The 25,450-nt window shown below is 44.8% G+C and overlaps 1 protein-coding gene across 1 annotated transcript in view; it reads right to left on the bottom strand.

Annotated features, from left to right (window-relative positions):
* Positions 1-25,450, bottom strand: part of TNFRSF9 (TNF receptor superfamily member 9) — an 82,789-nt gene that overhangs the window by 38,743 nt on the left and 18,596 nt on the right. Inside the window, exons 2-3 of the mRNA XM_078642865.1 lie at positions 21,210-21,453; positions 6,663-6,773 (exon numbers count right to left, since the gene is read on the bottom strand). Of these exons, the coding sequence (XP_078498991.1) occupies positions 6,663-6,773; positions 21,210-21,321 (223 nt within the window). The 5' untranslated portion in view covers positions 21,322-21,453. The remainder of the gene's footprint in view (positions 1-6,662; positions 6,774-21,209; positions 21,454-25,450) is intronic.

The raw sequence follows: 25,450 nt of genomic DNA on the forward strand, positions 1-25,450 counted from the left end.
CAGCAGAACACCGTGAAGCCTGCCCACGGGGCCCACCCGAAACCACGTCCGGAGCCACGACAGCAAAGGGATCCCGCACATGACAACCATGAAGGAGCAGCGGAAGACCCAGCGACCACCACCTCTCCGTTACAGCGGAGCTCCAAACTACACATCTCCATTAGGGGAACAGAACAGAGAAATCAATGACCAGACCAAGCAATGCAAGATCCACAAGGGCCAATCAGGGAACGCCACACCCCAACAGGACAGTAGGCCAGCCCAAACATGACACAAAGAGGGAGTCCCGGACCCCCCCAAACACCATGGTCCCGCCAACGCAGGGACACAAACGTACATGAAACAACAGGTATCCAAGGGGAACAAAAAACAGCCGCCAAGCAGACCGTCACACACCTACCTGAAAGGAGGCCAGACCGCCACGCCACAGGCGTGCAGAGAAGCCAGCCATGCACAACACACCTCCCCTCCCTCCCCGGGTGAACCCGCTAGGGCAGGGAACCAACCCGGAAGAGGGGAGACCCCAGCAGGAAGACAAGTCGTGCCACCACCACGGGTCCCCACCAGAAACAAAAGCAATGCCCCACAAAAGTGTCAGAGAGCGACCCACGGCAGGAGAAAGAGGCCAGGGGAGAAACCAAGGACCCACAGCACACAGAGTCCCGACCCCCCTAAAGTACCGGCCCCAGGCATGTGACACGAGGCGCAGCACAACACATGCAGTACACCAGGGTACCCCCAATTGTAAGAACAAACGGAATGCACAGGAGAAAGAACAGGTAGCCCGAAATAGGACCCAAAGAGAGAGTAGATTCCACCCGCAAATGAACCTGCCTCCAAACAGACATGGGAACATTGCAAAACGTATCGGTGCGCTTTTCACGAGCACCAGAAATATCACAGAAGGACACATGATTAAGTTTTGGAGGCGGGGGAGGAAATGAGATATGCTTAGAACCAAACGAGGTTGAAGCAACGCCAATACCCGAACCCGGGTAACCAAGTCCAAAGCCGGAAGTAATGCATGGGACACCACATTCTATCCTCCGAACACCCGGACAAACCAATGGCAGCATACAGTGGGAAACCCGGGCCCGATACGAGCACCCAGCCTCCAAAAACACCACCAAGCCAAACCGCCACGCCACAGGCGAGCAGAGAGGCCAGCCGCGCCCAACACACCTCCCCTCCCTCCCCGGGTGTACCCGCTAGGGCAGGGAACATACCCAGAAGAGGGGAGGCCGCAGCAGGGAGACACCACCCCACACCAGGCAGTCAAGACTCCCCAACCCCACGGTCCCGCTAAAGCAGGGACTCGAAAGTACATGGAAAAAAGACAGGTACTACAGGGGAACAAACGGCCGCCCAGCAGGCCGTTTCACACTCACCCGAAAGGAGGCACCGGTCCAGCACCTCCCCATAACGAAGTTGCCAGGAAATGAATTCCGCAGAAAAAACAAATAGGATGTGGATGGGCGGGTCACATGGTTATATGCCTTAGGGTGTGGGTGTGGCCTGGAGGGAAGGGATGGGTTTTTAGTTGCTTGGGAGTTTCTGGTGGGAGGAGCTATGCTCATTGGTAAGGACTGGGACGGGGAGGGCTGACGAGGAGGTAATTTATGTGTCTGCGTTCTACATGGGTAAAGCTGCCATAAAGAGTGGCTGGTGGTGTGCCTGTCCTGAACTTGTCTCTGAAGGACTTGTCTTGGGTGTATTGGATCTGAATCGGAGAAGGGCACAAGTTATACAATTTTGCAAGCCTCTGTGCAAAGGTATTACATTGGAATTCGTTAGCTTCCCTCTTCCTGTGGCTTTGAAAGGATTCGATAGGTGGCTTTGGGGCTTTCTGGTTCTCCCAGTTTAGGAGAAAGTGTCAGCTCTTTTTCACAGTCTTGGATCAAGCTGATCCCCTCACAAACCAGTGAATTAATTGCCAGGCTCAGCTCTCCCATAAGGCAAGGTAAGGTAGCAGCTATAAGGTGCCACCTAATGGTGGTACATAATTACAAAAGACTTTAAAAACTGAGCACTCCAGAAGACAAAATACCATTGTGCTTGAAGTGCTGAATATTCACCTAACATTCCTAAGGATATGGCTGGGCTCAGACTCAGTGGACAACTTGGCAGCATTTCCTCTTTCACTGCTTGTTTACCGGGCCACTGTCACACGCCAGGTGAGCTGTTCAGGTTTAGACTATGTTCAGCTCTAATGATATCAGGCAGTCAACACCTGACAACTTGAACAATTATTCGCTATCCTCACAAAGGTTGGAATGTTCTGTATTATGTTAAATCAAAAACAGTGCTACATGTGTAAAATAATAAGAGCTGTGGCTCTAGGTTTTGCTCAGAAACCCGCAACCAACTATGCTCTTGTTTCCACAGGTGCCTCTTAATTCTGAAACAATTTAAATAATTAATCTTTTTCTTTCAGGCAGCACAGAAGGAGGGTTGCTGAATGCTTACAGCAGAGAGGAAGCAGAGTGGGGTGCTGGATGGCAGGGGGGGAACATGTTAGAAGTCCAGCCATACCTAATGTCCTATAAATGTATAAATGAGGAGTTCTAAAGAACAAGAGTGTTAGAATGGTTTTAAGATTTTTAATGTTTGAAAGTCACTGCTACTCGTGTGTGTGTGTGTGTGTGTGTGTGTACACACACATATTTAAGTCTTGATCATTGTCAGCCTTTAGTCCTACTTCTATGTCTGGTCTGTCCCTGTTTTTGCTTCTTAAATTATGGTCACCCTCTTTTTTGTACTTCTCTCTCTTACTCTAGACTGCCAGTGGGCCACCCATTCAACCACCAGATCAAATTAAGCACTGAGGTCAGGGCTAGAGATTACTAAGGCGTTATAGTCTTGATTCCACCACATGCCTCTTGAATCCACTAACAGGCAACCCCTGCCTCTATAGCTCATGAATCTACATTATTTTTCATTGCTTCTTTCTTCCTTTGTCTCTGTTTTTCCTGTCTTTCTCTTCCTCCTTCTTTCCCTATTTTGCAGGCTCTTCTTTGACTCTGGTTCAACATCTGCTGAAGAAAAATAAGTGCCGGTCCACAAAAATGAATGCTGGTGTGACCAACCTGTATCCACCAGCTCAAATTAAGCACTGAACAAAACCTGTCACCTGGTGTGTTGGATCACAGTTTCAACTGCTGTTATTTATTGTTATTGAAGTTGCTTGCTTGCTTTCTTTACCTCCATAGCTAGTTGGAGGTAGTTTAACATTAAGACGCGGAGTGTTGCAAGATTCCACTCTCAATAGGAGCACATCCCACAACCAACCCCAAAAGAGCTCAAAATGTCACTGCTCCTGGAAGGCTTGTAAATCTGCCCCACTGTACACGGTGGTATATATTGGAAATTGCAAATGGTTTATATATTTTAATCAAGTGTAGGAAAGATCTGTCCCACACCTAAGCAAAAAAGGGTAAACTAAGAGGGAATTTACAACTCAGCTCTGTGGCGCAGCAAATTTCACTTAAAAAAAAAGAAAGAAAAGTACTAGGCAGACTGTGCAGATGGTCAAGCTCAAAGCCTGAACTTGTTTTAGCCACAGCACGTTGAGCTGCCCATTCCCACTATTGAATTGTTAGAAATGTCTGGCCCTCATAAAGGAATACTGTCCTGGCTTGATGAACTGTATATGAAAATCGTTTCCTGCAATCTGTGTACTGTGAATAAATGAATCATCCTTTTATCTCCAACTGTTGTTTTTACAATAGTGCTGTGTGTGCAGAATTTTCCGCAGGACTCCTGTAAAATGTAGACACTTATTTACGAGAATATCATGCAGCTCAGCGTGTCACCTTGCTGGACTCAGTGTTAGGGAAAGGGCAGGAATTCACCATATTTAAAGCAATAGGTTGCATTCCTGCCTTTTTACCTGCGATGGTGCCCTTTTAGTGCCGGGTGCAAATGCAAGGCCTGCCGCAGCACACACAGAAAGAGGAAGTAAGGAGGAGAAATAAAGATATTACCATAGCCTTAGCCTTAGCCGAAGGCGAGGGACTTTAACGAGACAGCGGGACTTTAATAGCCGGTATAGCCCTGCTACGAAGGGCTATAAGGCTATTAGAACATTCTGCCACTAGAGGGCAGAATGTTCTAACAAATTAAACAAAGGGTTCTCGAAGCTCGAGGGGATATAATTTCCCTCGAGCTTCGAGAAGCCTTTGAAGAACATTGGAATGTTGCTCTGCGGGCCTTTACCGGCCCGTAGAAGCAGGGAGCACTCCATTGTCTGCAATGGAGCTCCCAACATTCCAATGTTCTAATTCTTGTTAAACCTCCTTGGGAAGGCATATCTCTTTGGCACATTCCACAGTTTACCAGTTCTGGTAAATCTGGGAGTGTGCAACAACCAAGGAAGTTGCATGGGCAGACACACACAACATCCTTAGAACGCCTTCCCAGGGCAGAGTAAGGCAACAGAGTTATTTGTGCTGCGTTGTCTTACTCCATATTTATGGAGCCACTCAATCCCACACGTGGCTTCATAATCACATGTAAGGTTTGCGTCGCTCTTGCACCACATTGCGTGGATCAAGAGCGATGCAAACCGGCTCTTAGATAGGCCCCCCAATAACTTATCTAGGGTTTGGCAGACAGAGTACTCCACCACATACGTAGCAGACAGTCGGAGGTACTATTTTCCTGCGCGGGACAGGCAGGAAATGTCTGGTGGCCCTAAACAAAATAAATAACCCCCACACATCCTATGATAAAACGCCAAAGATATGAGGGTCATTATGTTTTTGTTTTACAAAAACAAACTCCGGCTTTGGGAGCTTGTTTCTAAAGAAAACAAGTTTGCGGAATGGGCACGTGAAACTAGGCAGCTGCTCAGGAAATTTATGATGCCTTCAGAAAAGCCATTGTCATTCAGAGGAGAAGCTGTGGCAGCCCCTTGTTTGGAAGTATAGATATCTCCACCAGGCAGGCACAGATTTTTAAATGTGGAAGGCTGGTGCCCACCAGGGCATTGGAGTACACCCTTCCACTGTCCTGGCAGAAGGGAGTACAGCCTGCCAGTATTTAGTGCAGAACTGAAAATGTGTTTCATTTGTATTGTGTTACCACGGCTTGCTGCATTCTAGACTATGTTATAAAGACTCTCCCTATTACTTTGGGCTGAATGGCTGGCAAGGCCCTGAAGGGAATTCGACCTTCAAGGCTTTAATCTCTATCTCACACAATCATCTGGACAAAGTTTGCTTACTATATCTACTGAAGCCAGGTGAGGTGGGGCTATGCCTTCCTGCTAATAAGGTGAGTGAGCAGAAGAATGCGATGGCAAGTTGTATTGTCTGTTGCGGCTGGCAGTGTATCAGCCAACAATTGAATCTGTATCAATCATACGATTCACGCACATGGTAAATAACATACTAATAGTGCCTTGTCTGTTCTTTTCTTTTGTATGTATCTGGTCTTCTACTTTGGACGATTGCACCATGAAGTCAGGAAGATGGTAACAGATCACATTTATGGTGATATTGTCTCTTTTTATCATTAGCAGTAGCATTAATGGTCCTGAAGAAGCAGCAGGAGACCACCTGGCTCCGTTTGTCTGCAGAAACATGTCGACCTAAGATACTTTCTAGTAGTTATTTGGTTATACTACTTATTGCACTGTTTTTATTGACTTTGGGACTGAAGGGGTACTGAATAAATGTTTTTTTCCCCTGTCACTACCCAATTTTAAGATAATTTTTTCTATTGCTCACTGATTCACTTTCACTTTTTCCTTTGCACTGCTACCCAGTCATCCACAGACACTCTGACCTTCCCTCACGATTCGTTTGGTATAGATTAGGCTTATGACAACTGCCAATCTAGTGTGGATACTTGACCTTCTAAACGTGAGGGTCCCCAGATGATGAAGGGCGGTCTCGTGAGTTGACTGATGGGAACTCGCACATTTGGACGAAGTTCCACAGGCAAGATTTCACTTTCTACCTTTATATATACCAAGGTTCACATACAGATACATACCTAAGTTAGAGGTTTTGACTTACTGCTATTTGTTGTTGGTGTAGTTACTATATCTACTACACCTCGCACAAGCTCAGGGAGAGGGACTTCTTGAGTGTACTTCCCAGAGGATACAACTCTCTCCTTCAGTTATCAGAAGTACCCTGTAAATTCTGAAATCTTTACAAGATCTCTTTCTTACAACTATCCCTTTCCTGCTATTTTCCATATTTCTTTTGAATGGGCAATAGCAGTTTAGAGTAAAAAAAAAGTTCCCTTTGTCCAATCCTTTTTCAATCAACAACAAAAGATGTTCTAGAATGTCGCTTGGTTTAATGATGCCCACTTGAGATTGAAGATGCATTGCGACAACACTCACCAGATGGACCCTTTAATGTGTTTTTTGAAAGGACACCTCCTTTACACTTTTGTAAGGTGATGCCCTGGGAGTGGAGATGATTAGTTTACAACAATGTAAGCAAATAGTATCTCATAACCCATTGAGGAAATAAAACCTTCTCCAAATTTTCGTAGAAATTCAAAATGGCGCCTATAAAAACACAAACAGCTCGCAGGTAATGGTCAACAAAAGCAAAAAACATTGTTCCCCTCACAAGTTGCAGTGCTATTCATAGATGCTGTAAAGCACACAGCAGGAAAGAGCTTAGAAGAACAGTGTTTGTTACCTTCACACTGTTTGCACCTGCTGCAGGTCAATGGCCTCATGCCATTCTTGTTGGAGAACGTATGTTCTGGGCAGTCTTCGCATTTACAGCTTCCAGAGCTAAAAAAAGTACCTGTGTGGGTAAAGTTGAAAAAATAAAATGTATTTATTTATTCTTTTGTAATTTTAAAAATGCCATTAACTCAGGATTCTATAATATTCACCAGATTAGCCACAGGATATTAAATAACCCCCCTGAAAACTGATGGTAATGGCATATTCTGTGAATAAAAGTGTTCGAGATACTCAAAGCACGGATTAGATTAGAGAGAGTATCTAATCCATAGTTCTTTTGATTAATTGGAAGGGGCTTTGACAGCAGGCGGCTGATCGGTAAGTGCGCGTGGGAAGGTGCAGATGGGGGTTTGAGAGATACAGTACCACCGCTTTTTCCAAGGGACCATGTATCTGTGATGTTTCACATGTTCTGAGGAATTTCAAATGGGACTAGAAGGTAATCTGGGAAATTAAACTCATTTTAGAGTATATAAATCAGTGGTGAAGGGAGTGTGCCATGGGCCCTAATGCAAGCATGACTCTATTCATTTTGAGGCTGGGTTTGGTGTCTGTGTGAACAATGCCTCTACTTGAGGGATCTGTGTTTGACCTCATGATCACAGGTTTGAATGTCACAAGGTCTACTTAGCCGTTCATCCCTCTGAGGTCAATAAAATGAGTACTATTGAATTGGGTAACGATAAACAAGTTATTTCAGCCCGAAGACACCCTTCTGGTTGAATGCATGGTTTACAAACACAATATATGTTACAAGTGGTCATTGTGCATGCATAGCACGCACAAGGCTCAAGGTCATCAGCGTGCTTTACATAGACCAACAGTATATCACTAATCTATAGGACAATCATAAGGATAGCAATCATGTCTACAAATTCTCAGCTATTGAAGTGCATAGGAAAATATAAAAGTAGTAATAAAAGCATAAATACCACACATCGGGTATACCCAAGGCACAATGCACAGAATAAGCACCAAGAAAGAATTATTTTGGAACTAGAAGAGTAATGTATGCCTCCTTACCCTTGGTAGGGTACTAAGAGATAATCGTAATTGAAAGCAGTGGGCCATTCATACACTTGGGAATGTTGTACATAGTTCTGAAATATATGGTGGCTGGAAATCAAGAGGCGCGCACAACACACCAAGTAAAGACTATCTAATCAAGCAAGTTTCATAAAGTCCCAATATTGGAAATCGTTCTCCAAGAGAGAAGGGTTGCCACCAAAGAGGGCTCAGATTCGGACAAAGTTCAAAATTGACAAGAGATCCCAGAGCACTTCAACAAGTACAGGAAACCAAATGTTCACAGCGATATTGCGTCTTCTCATAAGTTTATATGCACTCCAATCAGTGCCCAATCTCAAGTCTTCACGACTTCATCAGGGGCATGCCTATTAACCATAAACCAATCATCAACGTCAATAAGTCAATCTCCTTGGGTCAGTTTGTGGGTTTTCTGCTCTGGGTCGCTTTGAGGGTGATACACTGGTTTTGAAGTCAATTCTAGAGCATATGTGTGGGAAATGTATTACAGTTGTGTGTCTGGATGTGATGTAATCACAGGATTTTAGGCTATTAGCCATCTAGAAGCTACAATTTGGACTAGATGCAGGGGATGTTGGATTTGTGTGGCTCGTGAAGAGGGAGGTGAAGCTGTCAAGCCATGTGAGGCAGGAGGCTTTAAGATGCCGGTTTGATATAGTTTGCACCATAGGGAAAGGGTGCCTGTGTTGTCTGCAAGATTGTTTTGTACAGAAAGGGGCACATCCTGCACAGAAATAATCCTAAGAGGTGTTTCCTTCTTTCTGTGTGTGCGCTGGGAAACCCTTTTTGGGTATCTGTTGCGCACTATAAATTTAAAAACGAACTAAACTAACTAACTGCTAGATACCACACATAGAAAGAGGAAAAAACAATTAGAAATAAAATAATTTTTCCTCATCATGCCTCACCCCGGGAGTCATAAGGTTTTGTTGCTTCCCTCAGGTTTACATGCTCTCGTAAATCTGGGGAAGTGCCAACATCTATGGCTGTTGCTTGGGAAAACACACTGCAACGCCCATGCAAGGGCCCTTACGAGTGCAGAGTAAGGCAAGGGAGCAATTTGCTCTGCCTTGCCTTACTCCATATCTATGAGGCCATTCAAAGCCAGGCATAGTAGCTTTGCGTGGCATCATGTATATGATTTTGTGATTTGTACCGGCGGAGCGTCACAAAAAGTAACTCTCCACTGGCGATAGGGCCTCGGAAATATGCTACTTTGTGTGTTGAGAGGTTGCCCTGACTAGAGCTGTGATCCTGTTTCCACCACTAAGTTAACAAATGTCTGCTTTTTCAGGAGTGAACTTCATGCCCCAGTCCAGTATTAAGAAAAACATCATAAGTTTCCATGAGGGTAAACATTGTGCAACACAGCAGACCATACAGCTGTTTGTGACCTTAAAAAGAAGTGTGCTATTTGTAACCGAACAGCACTTGTTAGCATCCGGGCGGCGGCTGACCTATCACTTCCTTAGGGTGGGTGTTATGGTGCTCCGTATTGTAAAGCAACTGCCCACATCATCTGTGGTAGGCGGCCCACATACAGTGTGCGTGGGGAAGCTTTTCGTCTGGGACACCTACAGTGTGCTAGAGCGACAAGACTGCAAATGTGAGTGACATACCTATGGATCTGTTGACCTTTCTGCAGATGGGGTAGCAGACTCACACATTCACCAGTGGAAATGTCATACTGCCTTTGTGTGGCAAATAAGGGGTGAACGTGCAAAATGTATCTGACAAATTAAATACAAAGGGATTTTAAATTGTGATTCCTGAGACAAATACAAAAGGATGGGTTTTACATCGTGAACTCTGTAACAAGCACATACAAAGGGGTTGTACAATATTTAATAATGAGAGACCTTTGTACACAAATCTATAGTTCAGGAGGGGTTAGTTCCGTCTGGTTTCCAAGGTATATATTTTTAGTTTTATGTTTAGTATATAGCTATGTGGGTTTTATGTCAGAATGTCAATGTCACAAATATTGTCTGACATAATATATTGTGTACAGAATATCATTTATTAAAATATCACCACATTAGGTATTGCTTTTCTGTTTTTAACTGCAAAGGGTCGATACCTTTTAAAATTATTTATTTTGGGCGCAATTTTAATGTCAGGCCATATTTTGACAATGATATTCTGATATCGTAGCCCTGAGCGTGAATTAAAGCACTGGTGGCAATTGACTTATTAAGTGTTATTGTTAACTTTGTGGACTTCTTAGTTTCCAACCCACACCACCACCCTGAGTAATCCTTGGACCCTGAAGTTTAAGGGCTGAACGTGTGTTTGAGTCTAAGGTGGCCTCAGAGCTCCGGCTCTGTCTCTATGGTGACCTTCTTTGTCTGTATTTGATTGGGCAACAGTTGAGTTAACCAGCTTATGATGTAGATCCATTCCTCATAATTGATTGAGCCATTGTTAACACACACTCCATACCATATGCAGGAGGAAGAGCTTTGCATGGTGCAACTCTATGACAAATACAGTAGGAAGAGGTTTTACATTGTGAACTCTCTGACAAACGCTGTATGAAATAATTTTATGTTTTCTACTCTGACAAATGCAACAGGATGGGGTTATACACCACATCCTTCAGTAAGTCTTGGACTTCTCTGCCTCACTACTCTTAGGGTCGTGCCTTAGGGGTTAACTTGGTGCTCAGACTGGGCCCGATAGTAAGCTGGGCTCAGTACATCTAGAAACTAGAAGCTGGTGACCCCTGATTGCCCATAAACACTGCAAATTAGTTCCCACATTCACAAATACACTGCAAAGGAGGTGCACTGGTATTGCCCATTGCCCTAGAAGAAACCAGTCCTGCTGGTCCATCTCTCCCCCCTCTGGGGGGCGCTGCTACCTTCAAAAGCTGTAGTGCCAGCCACAACTAAAACACAGCAAAAACGCACCGTGCCACATGTGTCAGAGCTGCAGGGCTGGTAAAATACAGCAAAACATGCTATGGATTCACTGCTCCACAAATGGTCGCCATATTCAGATTTAATCGCCAGTGGTGTATGGAGATGGCTGGAGGACAGTGAGTGTTATGATAAACAAAGAAATGAGCCCCTCTGGTGTGTTCCCTGTCTCTTCCTCAGCAGTGACTGCTTTAGGTTTTGTTTTGACCATGGCTGAGTTTCCTCCAGGCCGCCCTCATTCTCATTAGGCGGTAACAGAGTTGCACAATGCTAGTTTATCTAGTGTGTCAGTTTGGCACTTGTCATTGCATGCACGAGTGTGTGCATTTTGGTACGTCTGGAGTTTAGTTAACTTACCTGATGGTGAACTAGTTGCCCATGTCAAGCTCACTGTAGCACACATGCACCAGACATGGGAAGGGGACTGAGCTGTCCATGTGCAGTATGTCTGCAGGCACAAAGAGTTGCTAAAATGGCGTTGGGGTTGGTGCACTGAGTCCAGCGTCAGTCAGGGAGAAAAGTGGCTAGAAGCTGTTGTGGAGCTGTTTATGTTTCCAGAGCAGAGCATAAGTATTACACACACTAAGGGTCCTGGTGGAATGAGGCTGCAATTCTATTCAATGGCTGAGCGTATCATCAAGTCTAATACCTCACAATTTATGTTTTTTTGCATAAGCAGGTTCCTATTCAATGTGTTTCTTATTAGGAAACGTTTTGGACATAAATTGTAATATAATATTGGAATCCGCAGTCTTCACACATTGAACTAAACAAGGCAGAATGTACTGTGTTCAGAAGTTCAGTGATTTTAAAGATCTTAAATCTAGGTTTTAATCTGGCTTTTTATCAGGAATCAACCTTTTTTATGGTTTTATCTGGATTTTAGGAAATATATTTAACTAACTGTTATAAATTAATTTGTTACTCTGCCCCACTATATTAACTGTAATGTGTCATGCAATCAATAGTTGTTAAGGGTATTTCTTATATATTTGTCTACAAATGTTTTCTTGTCTGTACTTCCTGCTTTTATGGCTATATTAGCCGAAATAAAGTTGAACTGAACTGAACTGAACTATTCAATGGTGTAACAGGTCCTTACTGACACCAGTAAGCTTTCCAAATCCTGCTCCAAGCAAGTTGCAAAGCTTATTGAGTTTGCACAACTTTTGCTACGAAAAAAGATTTGTTCTTTAAACCTTTCATACTTTGAGGTGAAATGATTTTACCATATGTAGCTTTTTCTGTGTTTTAGCTACTTTTTGCACTACCTTAAAAAAATTAAAATGTTATGAAGGATGAACATCATGGTTTCACGTGGAACCTGCGTCCACTCCAAGTGCCACCTAAACTTGCTCAACACTGATCTACCTGCATGAGTACAAAAGTGCTTCTGACGGTGCTGTGTGCAGGAGAACATAACTACGACCCTGCGAGTAGAGTGTTTCTTGTCTAGTTGCAATTGCTCTATTTTAAAATGTCTGTGGTTAGAAGTTGTGCTGACCGGAGCTCTGTTCCTGTTTCCACCACTAATGTTACTGACGTCTGCTTCTTCAGCACAGAATGAAGTAAACTCGACTTTTTCCATTTTCTGTGAGGGTGTTACCCGAAACTGTTGGCAGTCTTGAATGTATGTGATCTTGCGAGGTGTTGTGCAACTGAACAGCGTTTGAGATAACCAGGGTGGTGGGTGACCTATCATTTCATGAGGGTGGGTGTGTGGTGCATCATATTGTGAGCAACTGCCCACACCCAGGTGTTATAAGGGGGCCTAAATGGCCCATGCGGGGGGAAAGGGGGGAGCATTTCATCTTTCCACCTACTCTGAGGTAGGCCAAGGCGGCTGCGAACGAGAGAGACATATGTAGGGCTTGTTTGGCCTTTCTGTAGATGGAGGAGCAGTTTCACACATTCACTAATGGGAAAGGTTACACTGCATTAGAATGTAAATGAGAGGTGAGCATGTGAAAGGCAAAAAGAGCAATTTCATGTCTACAGTTCAGTTGGTTCGCATAGGGACATATTATATGCAAGCATGGCTCTTCTGTCCCTTGGTTGAGTAGTATATAACATACATAAGTGGCTCTCAATAATCGTGTAGGTTTTGTGTCAATCTGCTTATTGGGCCATATTTACAAAGAAGTGGCATGGGGCAGCAACACAAGTAATTTTGCTGCGCTGCCCTACACCAATTTGAAAAGACAGGAATACAGCGTATTCACAAGATATAGTACATTCCTGTCCTTTCAGCCAGTACCGATGCACAGTTAGCAGACGGGCACCAATACAGGCACTCTTGTATCATGAAGGATGTCTGTGATATTGCCATAATTCGTTTTTGTGCAGGGAGGGGCACCTTCCTACACAAAAACAATCATGAGATTCATTTTTCCTCATTCTCTGTGTGCTGCTACAGCACACGTGGAAAGAGGAAAAAACGAGAAGTTTAAACATTTCTCCTCGTTATGCCTACTCTAGGGAGACGCTTGGGGGCATATTTACAATAGGAGTGACGGAGCATGGCATTAGCCTTCTTGGCTTAAAGCCACAGTCCCCCACTTCTGAAACGCAGGGCTGCACCATATTTACAACAATATGGTGCAGCCCGTCGTTTACCCCTGTGCTGGCACTAAATGTAGCTGCCTAGCGCCAACACAGGCACCCTTGCACCATTGTGCAAGGGTGTCTGCATTGCTAGGGAAGATTGTTTATATGCAGTAAGATTTCCCTTCCTGCACATAAACAATCTTTAAATGGCATTTTGTAACTGCTGTGTGTGCTGCTTAATGCAGCACACGTAGAAGTTGCAAAACGTTATTTTTTTAAATAATTATTTATGTACAGGTAGGGACACCTTCCTCTGCAAACACAATCAATGGCCTTTTGCTGTTTCTATGTGTGCTGCACAATGCAGCACACATGGAAACAGCAACAATTAAGTGAAATTAAACATTTCTCCTTGTTGCTCCAGATTAAGACCAGGTTTCTCCTGGTCTTAATTTTGGCACTGCCCCATATTTACGCCACTCTTGAACATATGGGGGCAGCGTCAAAATCAATGGGTGTTGCGGTGGAATGCTCATTCCAACACCCATTGCCCTCCCCTTTCACGCTAAGTATAGCATGAAAGAGTGACTTATTTACAAGGCAGTGTTAAGCCACTTTAAGTGGCTTAACACTGCCTTGTAAAATAAGGCGAAGCCCATATCGCCACCACAACTTCGTGAAAAGTGATGTTATGGTGGCGATAGGGACTTGTAAATATGCCCCAAGATTTTGGCGCTGCCCCAGTTGTACTAGATGTGGTAAATCTGGAGCAGTGTCAAATTCCATGGGTGCTGAGTGGGAGCATCCACAGTAATACCCATGGAACGCTCTTTCATGCAGTTTAAGGCAAGGTGGCGACTTGCTCTGCCTTGCATTACTCCATATCCACAAGGCCATGAAAAGCCACGCATGGTGGCTTTACATGGCCTTGTAGATATGGGAGTGCACAGGGCTTGTACATATGCCCCCTTGTGTTTTTTAATTTACAGAAGTATTAAATCCCTTGAGAAATTAAAATAAAAGATATGGTTCTGCATAACAGCACCCATATTTCTGAATGACTCCTGCAATTCTTTTCATTAAGAGATTTTGTAGTGAGCTTCATGTCACCTTTTGTTAACTTCAGAGTTCTGTGGATGTCAAGTGCATCCCAAACTTTTAGAACCATGACCCAATTTTTTGAACAACAAAATGTTGCTACCCACCTATCTTAAACGGACACGGGGAGGGCAGTTTTTTAATGTAACTAAAGCACTGTGTGGTAACGCACTGTCATTTAAAGACAACATATTTTCTATTGAAATGGCCACTAAATTTGCACAGACATACAGTTATATTGATAAAACTACATTGCAACAAATGATGATGTGTGAAAATCGGGTTTCAGGTCTTTTTTTAAAATTTGTGCATCACCACGTAAAGTGTCTTGATTTGTTTTGATCCTATTATTACATTTCCGAATTACAAAAAAAGTGCTTGATTTATGCTTCCCAAACTGCTGAATATGTACCGTTCATTTACAGGTATTTACATTTTGCTGCGAATTACAAAAAACTGACATCCTACGGCCTTTCCCTTCACACTCTCTGTACTCCATCATGATTGTCACATAAGTCACTTTACATTTCTTTTTCCTGAGTGCAAAGTAAGAGGAGTTTATAAACACCAATCCCTATGTTAAAAAATAAGCAATAATTTGTCAGAAGACAAAGCCTGACATTTGACCTCTGTCTTTGAAGCACAGCAAATGTGACAAGATAAATAATTAATTAAAGGCATCTATATTTATTGCTTCGACGTTCATGACCCACAAAAATCGGCTTTCGACACACAGTTTGGGAAACACTGTCTTAGAGTCTCTAAATTTTGGAGAGGGAAGTTAGACTGCATTTGGATGATCCCATCAGATAATCTTCATGTCTCTACGTTAGGTGAAACAGTTCAGTTGCATAGCTTTCAAAAATAGTGATTGGGTGTAGCAGCTAGGGAAGATAAAGCAGCAGTATGAGTGGTATGGAAAGCTAGAACCGTGCCCTAACCTGACTCCTTTGGAAATTTAAGACCTTGGGAAACAACTCTAGGTGTTGTAGGTGGGGAGAATTCCAAGGGTGGTTCTAAGATCCTGCCTCAGTCCGGTGCACAGCAATTGCAATTCTGCACTGGGATGTGTTGAGGTGGATTCAATTATAGTCAGGAAGAAAGGGAAGTTACTCAGGGGGAGAAATGCTGTTACTGTAACTAATGTAAGGGGGTAACAAACTGAAGGACAAGGTGGTAACCATAGAGAATAAAAGGCTGCCAGTGTGTAAGGAGGCACAGCAGGAGATAATTTATCTGGGTGAAGCAGGGTTCAGCAAGAACAGCAAAGCCGGGAGAATCCGCCGTAGAGCTTGATGCCGTAGCAAGGAGTAGGTAGTAACATTTGGGAAAAATTGTTGCAAAGGTAACCAAAGTTGTAAAAGTGCTTCTTATATGCGAGTGTGGTCCTGCACAAATGCAAACTGAATTTGACTGCAAATAGGCACAGTCAGAGGACACAGGACTGTTGCCCATTCAAGGTGTCTTTTCATGGCAGGCAGAAGTGGAGGGTGCAGATAATGCACATAAGCAAAGTATCTGTACCTCCTTGGAAAGGCCGACTGTATATAAAAGGAGTAGAAGAGGAGTTAGGGGAAGGTGAGTAGTGGCACAGTATAGCATAGAGAAAGCCCAACTCTCAATGGTATAACATGCAGTAAAATCAGGACAGGTGGTCGAGAGATCAGGGAGCATGATCTCATAACATGAGATCTGCTCTCACACAGTCCTGTCTTCTTCTTTAATCCACTGGAATACTTGTTGAATAATCAAGTGTCCCGAAGCGGACAGTAAGAGATCCTATTGGATCTTAAGTGAGGAACTAATGATTGCAGTAATCCCGGTGATTTACAGTGATGGGCCTTGCTTGTGGTGCAAAGAATTGCGAATCTGGTCCTCGTATCCAAAAGTAGCAAATGGTGAAATTTCAATACGGAGTAATGATGGCTGGACTGGCCGATCTGCCACTGTAGCCTTTCCCCGGTAGTCTCCAAGCTAAGAGGCTGCGTTTAAATCTGGATAGGCTGCCATGACCCAACCGTAATTCCATAATCTCATTCTAGCTATGGCCCTATACGGTGTGGGGAAGGTTTAAACATTTTTTCCATGGAAGAATTTGGTATCGAGCCCCGCCCTAAGGTTCAAGCACAATGTCTAATTGGCTAGCCTGTTTGAAATTCCAGGACAATGGAGGTTGCAGTGACCTAAGCACCCCATCACCAGGTCTCTCACTAAAGACACATTATACACAGTTCACGTAGTTTGAAAGACTTTTTGGAATATGGAAAGCAGCACCCTGGCACCCTTGACCAGTGCTCTGCCTTTGGGAACGAAACACTCCAAGGTTTGCTGCAGTAGATGGTTGGGGTCCTAGGCTGTGATGCCATTCAAAGTTTGGAGACTTGGATTCTGTTCAACCTTCCACCAGGATCTCTTTTTGACTCCACTCAAGTGAAAGAAGCACTCATTCATCCAGTGGAATACATGATCTTAGACTTGTTTGCTTACCTTCTTCCCAACTGCTAGTGGATTTCAGCATCACTGGAGAGCATCTGATGGTTCATCTGATACTTCTCAACTAACCCTCCTTACAAATCTATGGCAGAGGGTGTATGAAGATGCAGAAAAGTAGACTGTGAATGCCACTCCATGTAACACCAAATGTGTTGACTATTCCATTGTGCCATTGTATGAGTGTGAGATTGGCGAGTTGGGTAGATGGGCCTGGAATCTGTCAGTCTCAATGTCATTCAAAAAAGAGGGCCTCTAAGGAGGCTGACGTGTAGCACCTCCAGAGGTGCTCTCCCTACGGTGACCCATCTGAAAAGAGTCACCCAGGGATTATAATAGAGATAAATAATGGGGTAGTTCAAGAGTAGAGCAAATGGGTTTTCCCCCAGTGGAATTCTGGTCTCAACATCCGCGACTGGCTGGACAGGCCCATAGGCCTTAAGGCAAATTAAGTGGCTGGTGTAAATGTTTACCACTTTAGGGTCATGGGCAGTGTCTTGGATAATCTCGTGGGTGTTCTGAACCTTGTGAGTAGTGTTATACCAGCTGTAGGTCTAGACAAAAGAAGCATAGGAGGCTTGCCTGCCCATTCCTGCAGTTGTTTCTGTAGATTGAGCATTTATTTATTTTTATTTATTTATTATTACATTTCTTAAGCGCTCAGCTACCCGTAGGTTTCCCGGCGCTTGCACGGAGTGGTTTAATTTTGTGTCCAAAACATGCACCTCATTACTCATCCTGTACTAATATTCTGCTGGTCCTGGTGTCGGTAAAGAATCAAAAAGAAAGCCACATGGACCAGGTGTATTGTGATCCTGGTGGTCCAATGTGACAAGAAGAAAGAGAGAAGCACCTAGAACAAAATTATTTTTCCCCACTAAATGTGCAGAGACAATTAGGCCTCAGTGTCCATCTATTAGTGCATATGGTGATAATGATATTCATTTGTTAAGAGCAAGATGTCCTGGTGCTAATCATAAAACTGGAAAAATAAGGAGAAACATGTCACCTAGATGTAAAAGGAGAACAAGAATAGCTCAAGACTTTCACAAAACAACAACCGATTTTCAGTTAAGCGCCTTGAGACCTTATTGGTGATTCGTGCGCTATATAAGAATCTATGACTATGACTTATGACTTATGGAACGTAGAAGGTTAGGAAAGGAGTTCCAGGCTTTGGTAGTCTGATTAAAAAAAAGAAGAGCTCAGCATAGAAGCTTTTTTTTTTGTTTTACAATAGTGAGCACCTAAGCAGAGGAGCGACGTAAAGACCTATCGGGGGCGAATATTGTTCAATCTGTGCCTGATGAAAAGTGGTCCCTTTGGAAGACACTTGAAGAGAGCTAGTTTGACCACTGGGAGGAAGTGCAGACATAGTTAATGGGCGTTGTTATCTGCTGCGCAGCAGGACTAGTGGCACTGGGGCCAGTGGTTGGAAGGCCCACTGCACCCAATTTATAGTTGCTTAACTACTTTCCTTCACACCACCCTTTTTTTGGTTGGCTGATTAGGTTTCACCTGTGTAAGAATTAAAAAAAATTCTATCCAAAGGACCAGAGAAGAGTAGGACTAAATATTAAAAAGGGTCTGAATTAATGTCAATGCTTGTAAAGAACAGTTGAAAGGTTTAAAGAATCACCTGAAAGGGAGGTATAGAAACCACTGGAGCACTGGTCCTGCCACATTCAATTCCATAAATATTGAGACAGGAAACTTTATCCTGCCCTCAAGCGCCGGGTCCACTCACGGTGGTCTAGGTGGTGATAAGACGTTACGCCCCTAGCGGGGTAGGATAACAACAGCAAGTACGCTTTTTAGCCATTGGTTCCTAACTCATATACACCTTTAATTGCTACATGTGGCAACCATGCGTCTTGAGTCGTTTTAACACTGGAAATAAAGTAGGCACTGACGGAAGACTGAGGTAGAGCTGAAGAGTCTTCTGAATGTTAGATGGATTACTTAATCGAAATCTCTGTATAGCCACCCAGAATGGGTTTGTAGAAACGTGGTGGCCAGACAGGATCTCCTATGTTTCAGACCACCTGTTTTCTAATGAATACTTTTCCAATCCCTTTTTTCACTCGTTGCGAAGATTCTGGAGTAAAACAAACATTGGCAACGCCAAAAGGTCTGCAATTACCTACCAGCCTCATGATTTTGTCAAATCTTTCTTTTGTCATGGTTTTTGTAAAACGTTATTGGTGTAGGAGTTGCTGGTCCCAAGCAATATGAAACAAGCATTGGTAAAGCCAAGCGCGAGCTGCTCTGAAACATGGCTTCAACTGACAAATAAAGCGCTATGACGCAGCCATCACATCACTTTTTTTCCCTTTGAGTTATGTTGAGCAGCAGGCCACACTGCTGTGCTATATGTGTAATGGGATCAAGCAATATGTATGAAAGAGGAGGGTGGGGAAATGGACAGCGGGAGGAGAGAGTGAGAATGGGGAACGAATCGAACAGTGGGAGGAGTGCTGGGGTGGTGGGGATCAAAACGGACAGCAGGTGGAGGGCAGGGTGTTGGGGAATGAAACAAACAGCGGGAAAAGGGCAGAGGGAGCAACACAATAGTGCTGTGGGGGAGGAAGGGGGAAGCAACAGCTAACATCGGGCAAAGGGCGGGTTGGGGGCGGTACAGTGCCATGCACTCATATAGAGTCCATGGCAAAAAGCTTTTTTTTAAATACCTGGAGCAGCGCACAGACACTGGCTAAAAAACAGGAAGCTGTGACAGGACCGTGCTCCACGGCTGGGACAGAAATCCTGGGAAGAATACAGGAGGTGGTAAGCAGCCAACAGGAGGTGTGACCAGAGAGAAGCAAGGAAATTAGAGTGAAGTGGATGCCCACCAATGGTAAGTAATCAGCGGGCTCTAGTCCCATTTTTTTGCTTTTTTTTCAACAATAGTTGTTATAAAGGGGGATGACATCCCTCACAGTGAAGTCGGCCAGTGGCTGAAGTTGGCAATCCCATTGCCCCAAGCTGTATGCTGCACGGGTGGAAGAAAAACGTGAATGACGCAAAAACAGACCAATGAATGAACCGGACTGGCTGTCGGCCCCTATAAGTAAGTATAATATAGATATAAGGGAAACATCAATTACAAGGCAGGCGTTACATCGTAGTACCTTCACAACACAATCAGTACCACTACTGCGACGTTACAACGAGTTCTATTGCAACACAAGTCATTTTAACAACTTGCTTTAGGGAATGCAGTGTTGGACTGTGTTTGATTTTAAGTACAACACCTTCCCTGCTGATACAGTGACCGGGGTTGGAATAGTAATTTAAACTATTACAAAGTCCAGCGCTTTCCTAAAGCACGTCGTTGTAATGACTTGTGTTATAATAGAACTCATGGTAACAACACAGTTGTGGTATTCACTGTGTTGTTAAGCCACAAGAAGCTTTGGCATGCGTAGTAACACAGGTGCTATTCAGATATAATTTTAATAAAAATCAAAAGGTCTTGGCTTAATGCCAGGCCTAGAAATTTGATTAAAATGAGTTGAACCCCAACCCAAATAAGCTGCCTCACAGTGCAGCAGTTGAAAGTAGGACAAGGCGTAGTATAACCCCTCACCCAAAACAAATCCTGAAACAAACCCTGAAACAAATCCTACGATTTTACAAATGTAATTCCGACAACCAGATTCAACTTCACCACACCTCTCTCTGTGTTCTCTTCAGTGTCTTTTGTCCCTCTACTTTATTTCAGCCAGGTTCCTGATTTTGTAAGGCATGTGTTTCGGTGACTCAATCTATTTCCCGTCTGCAGTGTTGGGCATTTTTTAAACTGGTGTGAAGTGCTCTTGAAAATGATGGTTGTTTGTGGTAACCAGTTCAATAAGTTCAATAAACTCGTGCTTCTTGAAGAAGCTTATGTACATTAATGTTTTAGACTTTTAGGGATCATACACGTGTTCATTTGTGCATTTTAAGCTATAAAAAATCTATATGTCTTCGAGCTTTACTCTTTTCTTGCTTGTAAATCATGCATATATTATTTCAACTTTTCTTCTGGGCATCTCCGCATCAAATAAAGAGGGTACCAAAACATGAATTTAGATTTCAGTTTTTCCGACTATGCATTTATGGGAAGTTACTTTTCAGACTGATTGTATGGAGCAAACTGCTAACTAAATGGTCTATTGTTGCTAGCAACAGGCCTTCTCTGCATTACCCGCGTCAGTGTAATTAAACTAATCGGCCTAGTAAAGTTGACAAGGTTAGTTGACTACCCAGGACGCTGACCTTTGAACTTGCAGTTACCAGTTAAATAGAGTGTTTTGAAACGGGTATTATGACTGAGACCTGTTTTAGCAACTCTCAGAGGCTAACATTTCGAACTCACTATAGTCTTGTAGATCAAAAGCATTACTTACCTGCAGGACAAGTCACATCAGCCTTCCCCTGGCATCCTGGTTTTGCAATGCAGCCTGTCACCAATGCCAGCAACAACAAAACCACAGACATGATGTCACACGAACTTTCCATTGTTTGATTGGTCGAGAATAAGGTGTAGGTTAATGGTACAGGTTGACGCGATGGTAGTATGTTGAGGGAGGCTCCGAAGATTGCTGAGCCCTGATCCTCGATCCCTACAGAGATTCTGGTGTCACCATTTTCCTGCAAAAAGAAGTAAAGGAATCAGAGGGATTCATATTTTTACAGTGTAAATTTGATTCAGAAATGTCAATTTTTTTTTACTTTATTTAATAATATACATATTATAATCTATGGTATATCTATATCCATAAATGTGGTCCAATTACATGAGTTAATTAGTGCACCTGTACTAATGAATGCACATTCACACGTTTATTCCTAAAGTGCAAGGGTCAAATTCGAGTTTATTACTTTAGTATAGCAACACTGAGCCAGAAAAACACTTTTTACTGCCTCACAGATTGCATGTAACAATTAAAATACACTTGGAAACAACTCTAACAGTCATGACTTCGATCCAATGTAATTTTACATCACTGCAAAAATGTTGCCAATTGAATCCTGCATCTTGGTTTTCATGAAATACCTTTTGTTAAAACACGCACACATGAAAGCATGCCATTGCATAAACCATATATATAGATAGTAATATGCTATTTATTGCCATTGTTGGCAATGGTAATAGATAGCATATTAAACGGTGTGCATCTGCTTATACTGTGTGTGGGAAATGGGATCCCTGGCTGGCCAGGGCTTTCGCCAAAGTCAGTCAGAGACCACCACTCCCAAGTCAGGGCAAGGGAGTTACACGCCAAGATAACCCCTGCTCACCCTCTAGGTAACGTGGCGCGAGCAGCAAGGCTAAACTTGGAGGCGATGTAAGTTAAGTATTTGCGCATGCACCCCAGCAACAACAACCAAAGGCCCACCACAAAGAAAACTCCACACAAGGTTATGTAAAAAATAGCCTTTGTATTACACCAAAACACAGTAGATAAAACACACACTTTACAATGTGCCAGAGGCACGGGCAGAATTTACAAGGGATATTTACAAGACAGGGCCACCTGGACCACTGTCAGGAATCAGAAGTAACACTTTCAGAAATAATACTTTTGCATGTAAAATCACTGTAGCACAAAATAGCACACAACCAGTAACTACTGGTAACCAGGATCTCACTAGCACCACCTGCACTAGGGAGAAAACAACCACCTATGTATCACAATACCTGTAGGGGTGTAAGAACATACACATGATGCAATGCATGACATTCATTCAGAGGTGTAAAGGTAAAGCACATGAAGCATAATGTACAATCAGAGGTGCAAGGAACAGCAACACAATAGCGCAAAATCCACATTCGCCACCACCTGTGGCAGTCCCTGTGTCTCAATGTCAGGGCCTAAACGTGGCAGCTGCCCACAAAGTGCTGGGCAGCTGGGAAGCGATGCTGGGGGGGACAACGTTGGAGCCTCTCAGGCTCTGCACAAAGCACTTGTTTCCCCTTGAGCCTCGCTGGGCTCTTCACGCTACCAAATGCCTCCTCTGAGCCTCTCTGGGCTCTGAACCACAATGTGGGCACTCAGGGGCATCTCAGGGCTCAAACCCAAAAAGATGGAGCCTCGTTGCGCCTCGTGGGCTCGAAGAACAAATGCCCCCCTGAGCCCCACTGGGCTCTGCACACAAGGCCTGGAGCCCCTTTCCGGGCTCCGAACACAAAATGGGGGCGTAGTTGGAGTCCCCCTCCTGGGGACTCAGTGAACCAAGTAATGCCCACACGAGCCTCTCGGGCTCTGAAAACAACTGCTGCCCTGAGCCTCGCAGGCTCAGCACAACAGGTAAGGCCCCCACAAGCCTTTTACTAGGGGGGAGGGGCGGGCACCGAAAATGCGCCCCGACGCCCCCTCCCGGGCACTCACCGGTCTCTGCAGGCTGCAGCACTTTCTGCCTCTGACTCCTGGCGGGCGGGGAACTCCTCTTTCGTGCTCCGCCCGGGGCACACGTCCAGGCTCTGTCTCTCCCTCGGGGCTCTCCCTGCAGGCAGCTGCCCCCGGCCTGCCTGACTTCCAGGTCGCGGCTGCGGGGCGGGACTTCCGGTCGGCCTACTCCCTGATTGGCCGGCCGGCAGGAACACTTCCGGGTCGTCGCGGGCAGCGCGGCGGCCCGTCTCCAGCACTTCTAGGCGGGGGATGAATTTACCGAGGGGTCGGCACCCTCGAGGCAAGAACGAAAACAGGCATCAAGGTCCCTGGCAGGGTGGGCACCTGCCAGGCGACAAATTAACTACAAATAAGCGAGGTGGCACTCGCTAGGGTAGGCAAAGCGCTCCCAAGCGCTATAGGCAGTTAACACAGCGCTCCCAATCGCTCCAGCCAGAATAAAGCGCTGTTAGGCGCTAGAAGGAAAACGAAGCGCTCCTAGGTGCTAGGAACCTCAGAAAGCACTCACCAGCGCTAGCAATAGATAAAGGTCCACAAAAAGTCCTTCAGCAAGGCAGGGGGGGGCAAGGCTGGGCCCAGAGTCAGCACACTGGGTCTCCAGGCAGGGAGACACCCCAAGTGGCGGTCCTCTGGCCCAGCAGCAGCAACAGCCCCCTCAGGATCCTGGAAGAGAACAACATCTGTGGGGACACAGCCCCATTTTTATACCCCATTTTCCTTTGTCTGAAGGTGCAGGGTGGGGGCGGAACCAGTCGCAGCTGGTTCTTGAGTACTCTGTTTACCTCAACCACCCTCTCTATTCACTGGCAGGGCTTGGGTCATTAGACACACCACAGGGGGGCGGAGCCAGCAGTGTGTGGGGAAAACCCAGCCCATCCAGGACACAGGTACACTACTCCCACACATCACTCATGCTCATCTCCCACTCACCACCGGGCAGACCCATCCAGACTTCCTGGAGCCTGGCATGCCAGTCAGCTCCAGCCAATCACACGCCAGCACCCTCACAGCACACGTACAGCCATGTCTAGAAATGGCGCTTCCCTACTAGACACATACATGCTGCATACACCATCTCGCAGCATTCACTCTCACGAGTTCACACATACCAGACTCAAGCCTGTACACATCACGCATCAGGAACTACCAGGGACACATACATTCCCCATGCATTCCTATGGGCGGGCAGGCTTAGCTCAGCACATGCACTCAGAGTGCGCACGCACTTTCCACTGGGACACAGTGAAAGTGCGCAGAATGCCAAAAATCACCATTGCCAGGTCACCATTTAACGCAAAAAGTCTAGGGGTGAACCTGCCCTAAGGGCCAAAGTCCAACACAACCCCCTTCCAGCCAAAACGCAGGGGAGACCAATCACCACCGTGATGGACTTCCCTGCTTGGGGCGATAGAACACGGACGCGGGCCCGCAACTGCAGGGACACCCTCCTGTTCTACGCCACGGTGAACCCATGGGATTCCTTCTAGAACCACTATCCGGACCAACTGGGCTACCCCACTGGTACTCCCGAGCTGGGAGGAGGGGCCTCACACACAGCAACCCGGTGCTCGTGACGAGCTCAGTTTGTCACTCAGCATGGTGACGCTGTGCTCATGACGAGCTGAGCTCGTTACGGCCACACCCGTTTCCTCAGAACGTTCAGCACAGCGGGCGAATTGTCCCCGCGTGTGAGCGTTGCGGCCGTTGTGACGAGCTCAGCTCGTCATGAGCACAGCGCAGCCGTGCCTCATGACGAGCTCAGCTCGTCATGAGCACGCATGAGGCTAAATGTGCCTTAGAGGGAATTTTATTGCCTATTTTACATAGTCACCCCATCACCTTCTCCACAAACTGCTTAATACCTTTGCATTTTATCATTTTCATTTCAAATATGAGGAATAAAAGCGGAGCTTGTACTGCGAAATGTAACACACCAAACGGCAGTTAGTGGTTTTACCGAAATATATTAGCATGTTTCATTGTAGTCAGATTTTTAAAAACTGCTGTGTTTGAACATGGATAGATTCTATCCATATCTATAGCATGGAAAAACGCTAAACGTTGCCATAAATAGCACTTTTCTGCTGAGTGCTTCTCATTTTAGAAAAACGTTTCAGAAGAAAGGAAAGCCAGTCCCCATTTTCCTTGTTTAAACTGCAGTGCAATTATTTATTACCACTAACTAGATGCATAAAAAGTCGACTGTATTAAGATCAGCACTGGACTGGCCATAC

Source organism: Lissotriton helveticus, chromosome 5_1 (assembly GCF_964261635.1).
Source record: "Lissotriton helveticus chromosome 5_1, aLisHel1.1, whole genome shotgun sequence".
Classification (NCBI taxonomy): domain Eukaryota; kingdom Metazoa; phylum Chordata; class Amphibia; order Caudata; family Salamandridae; genus Lissotriton; species Lissotriton helveticus.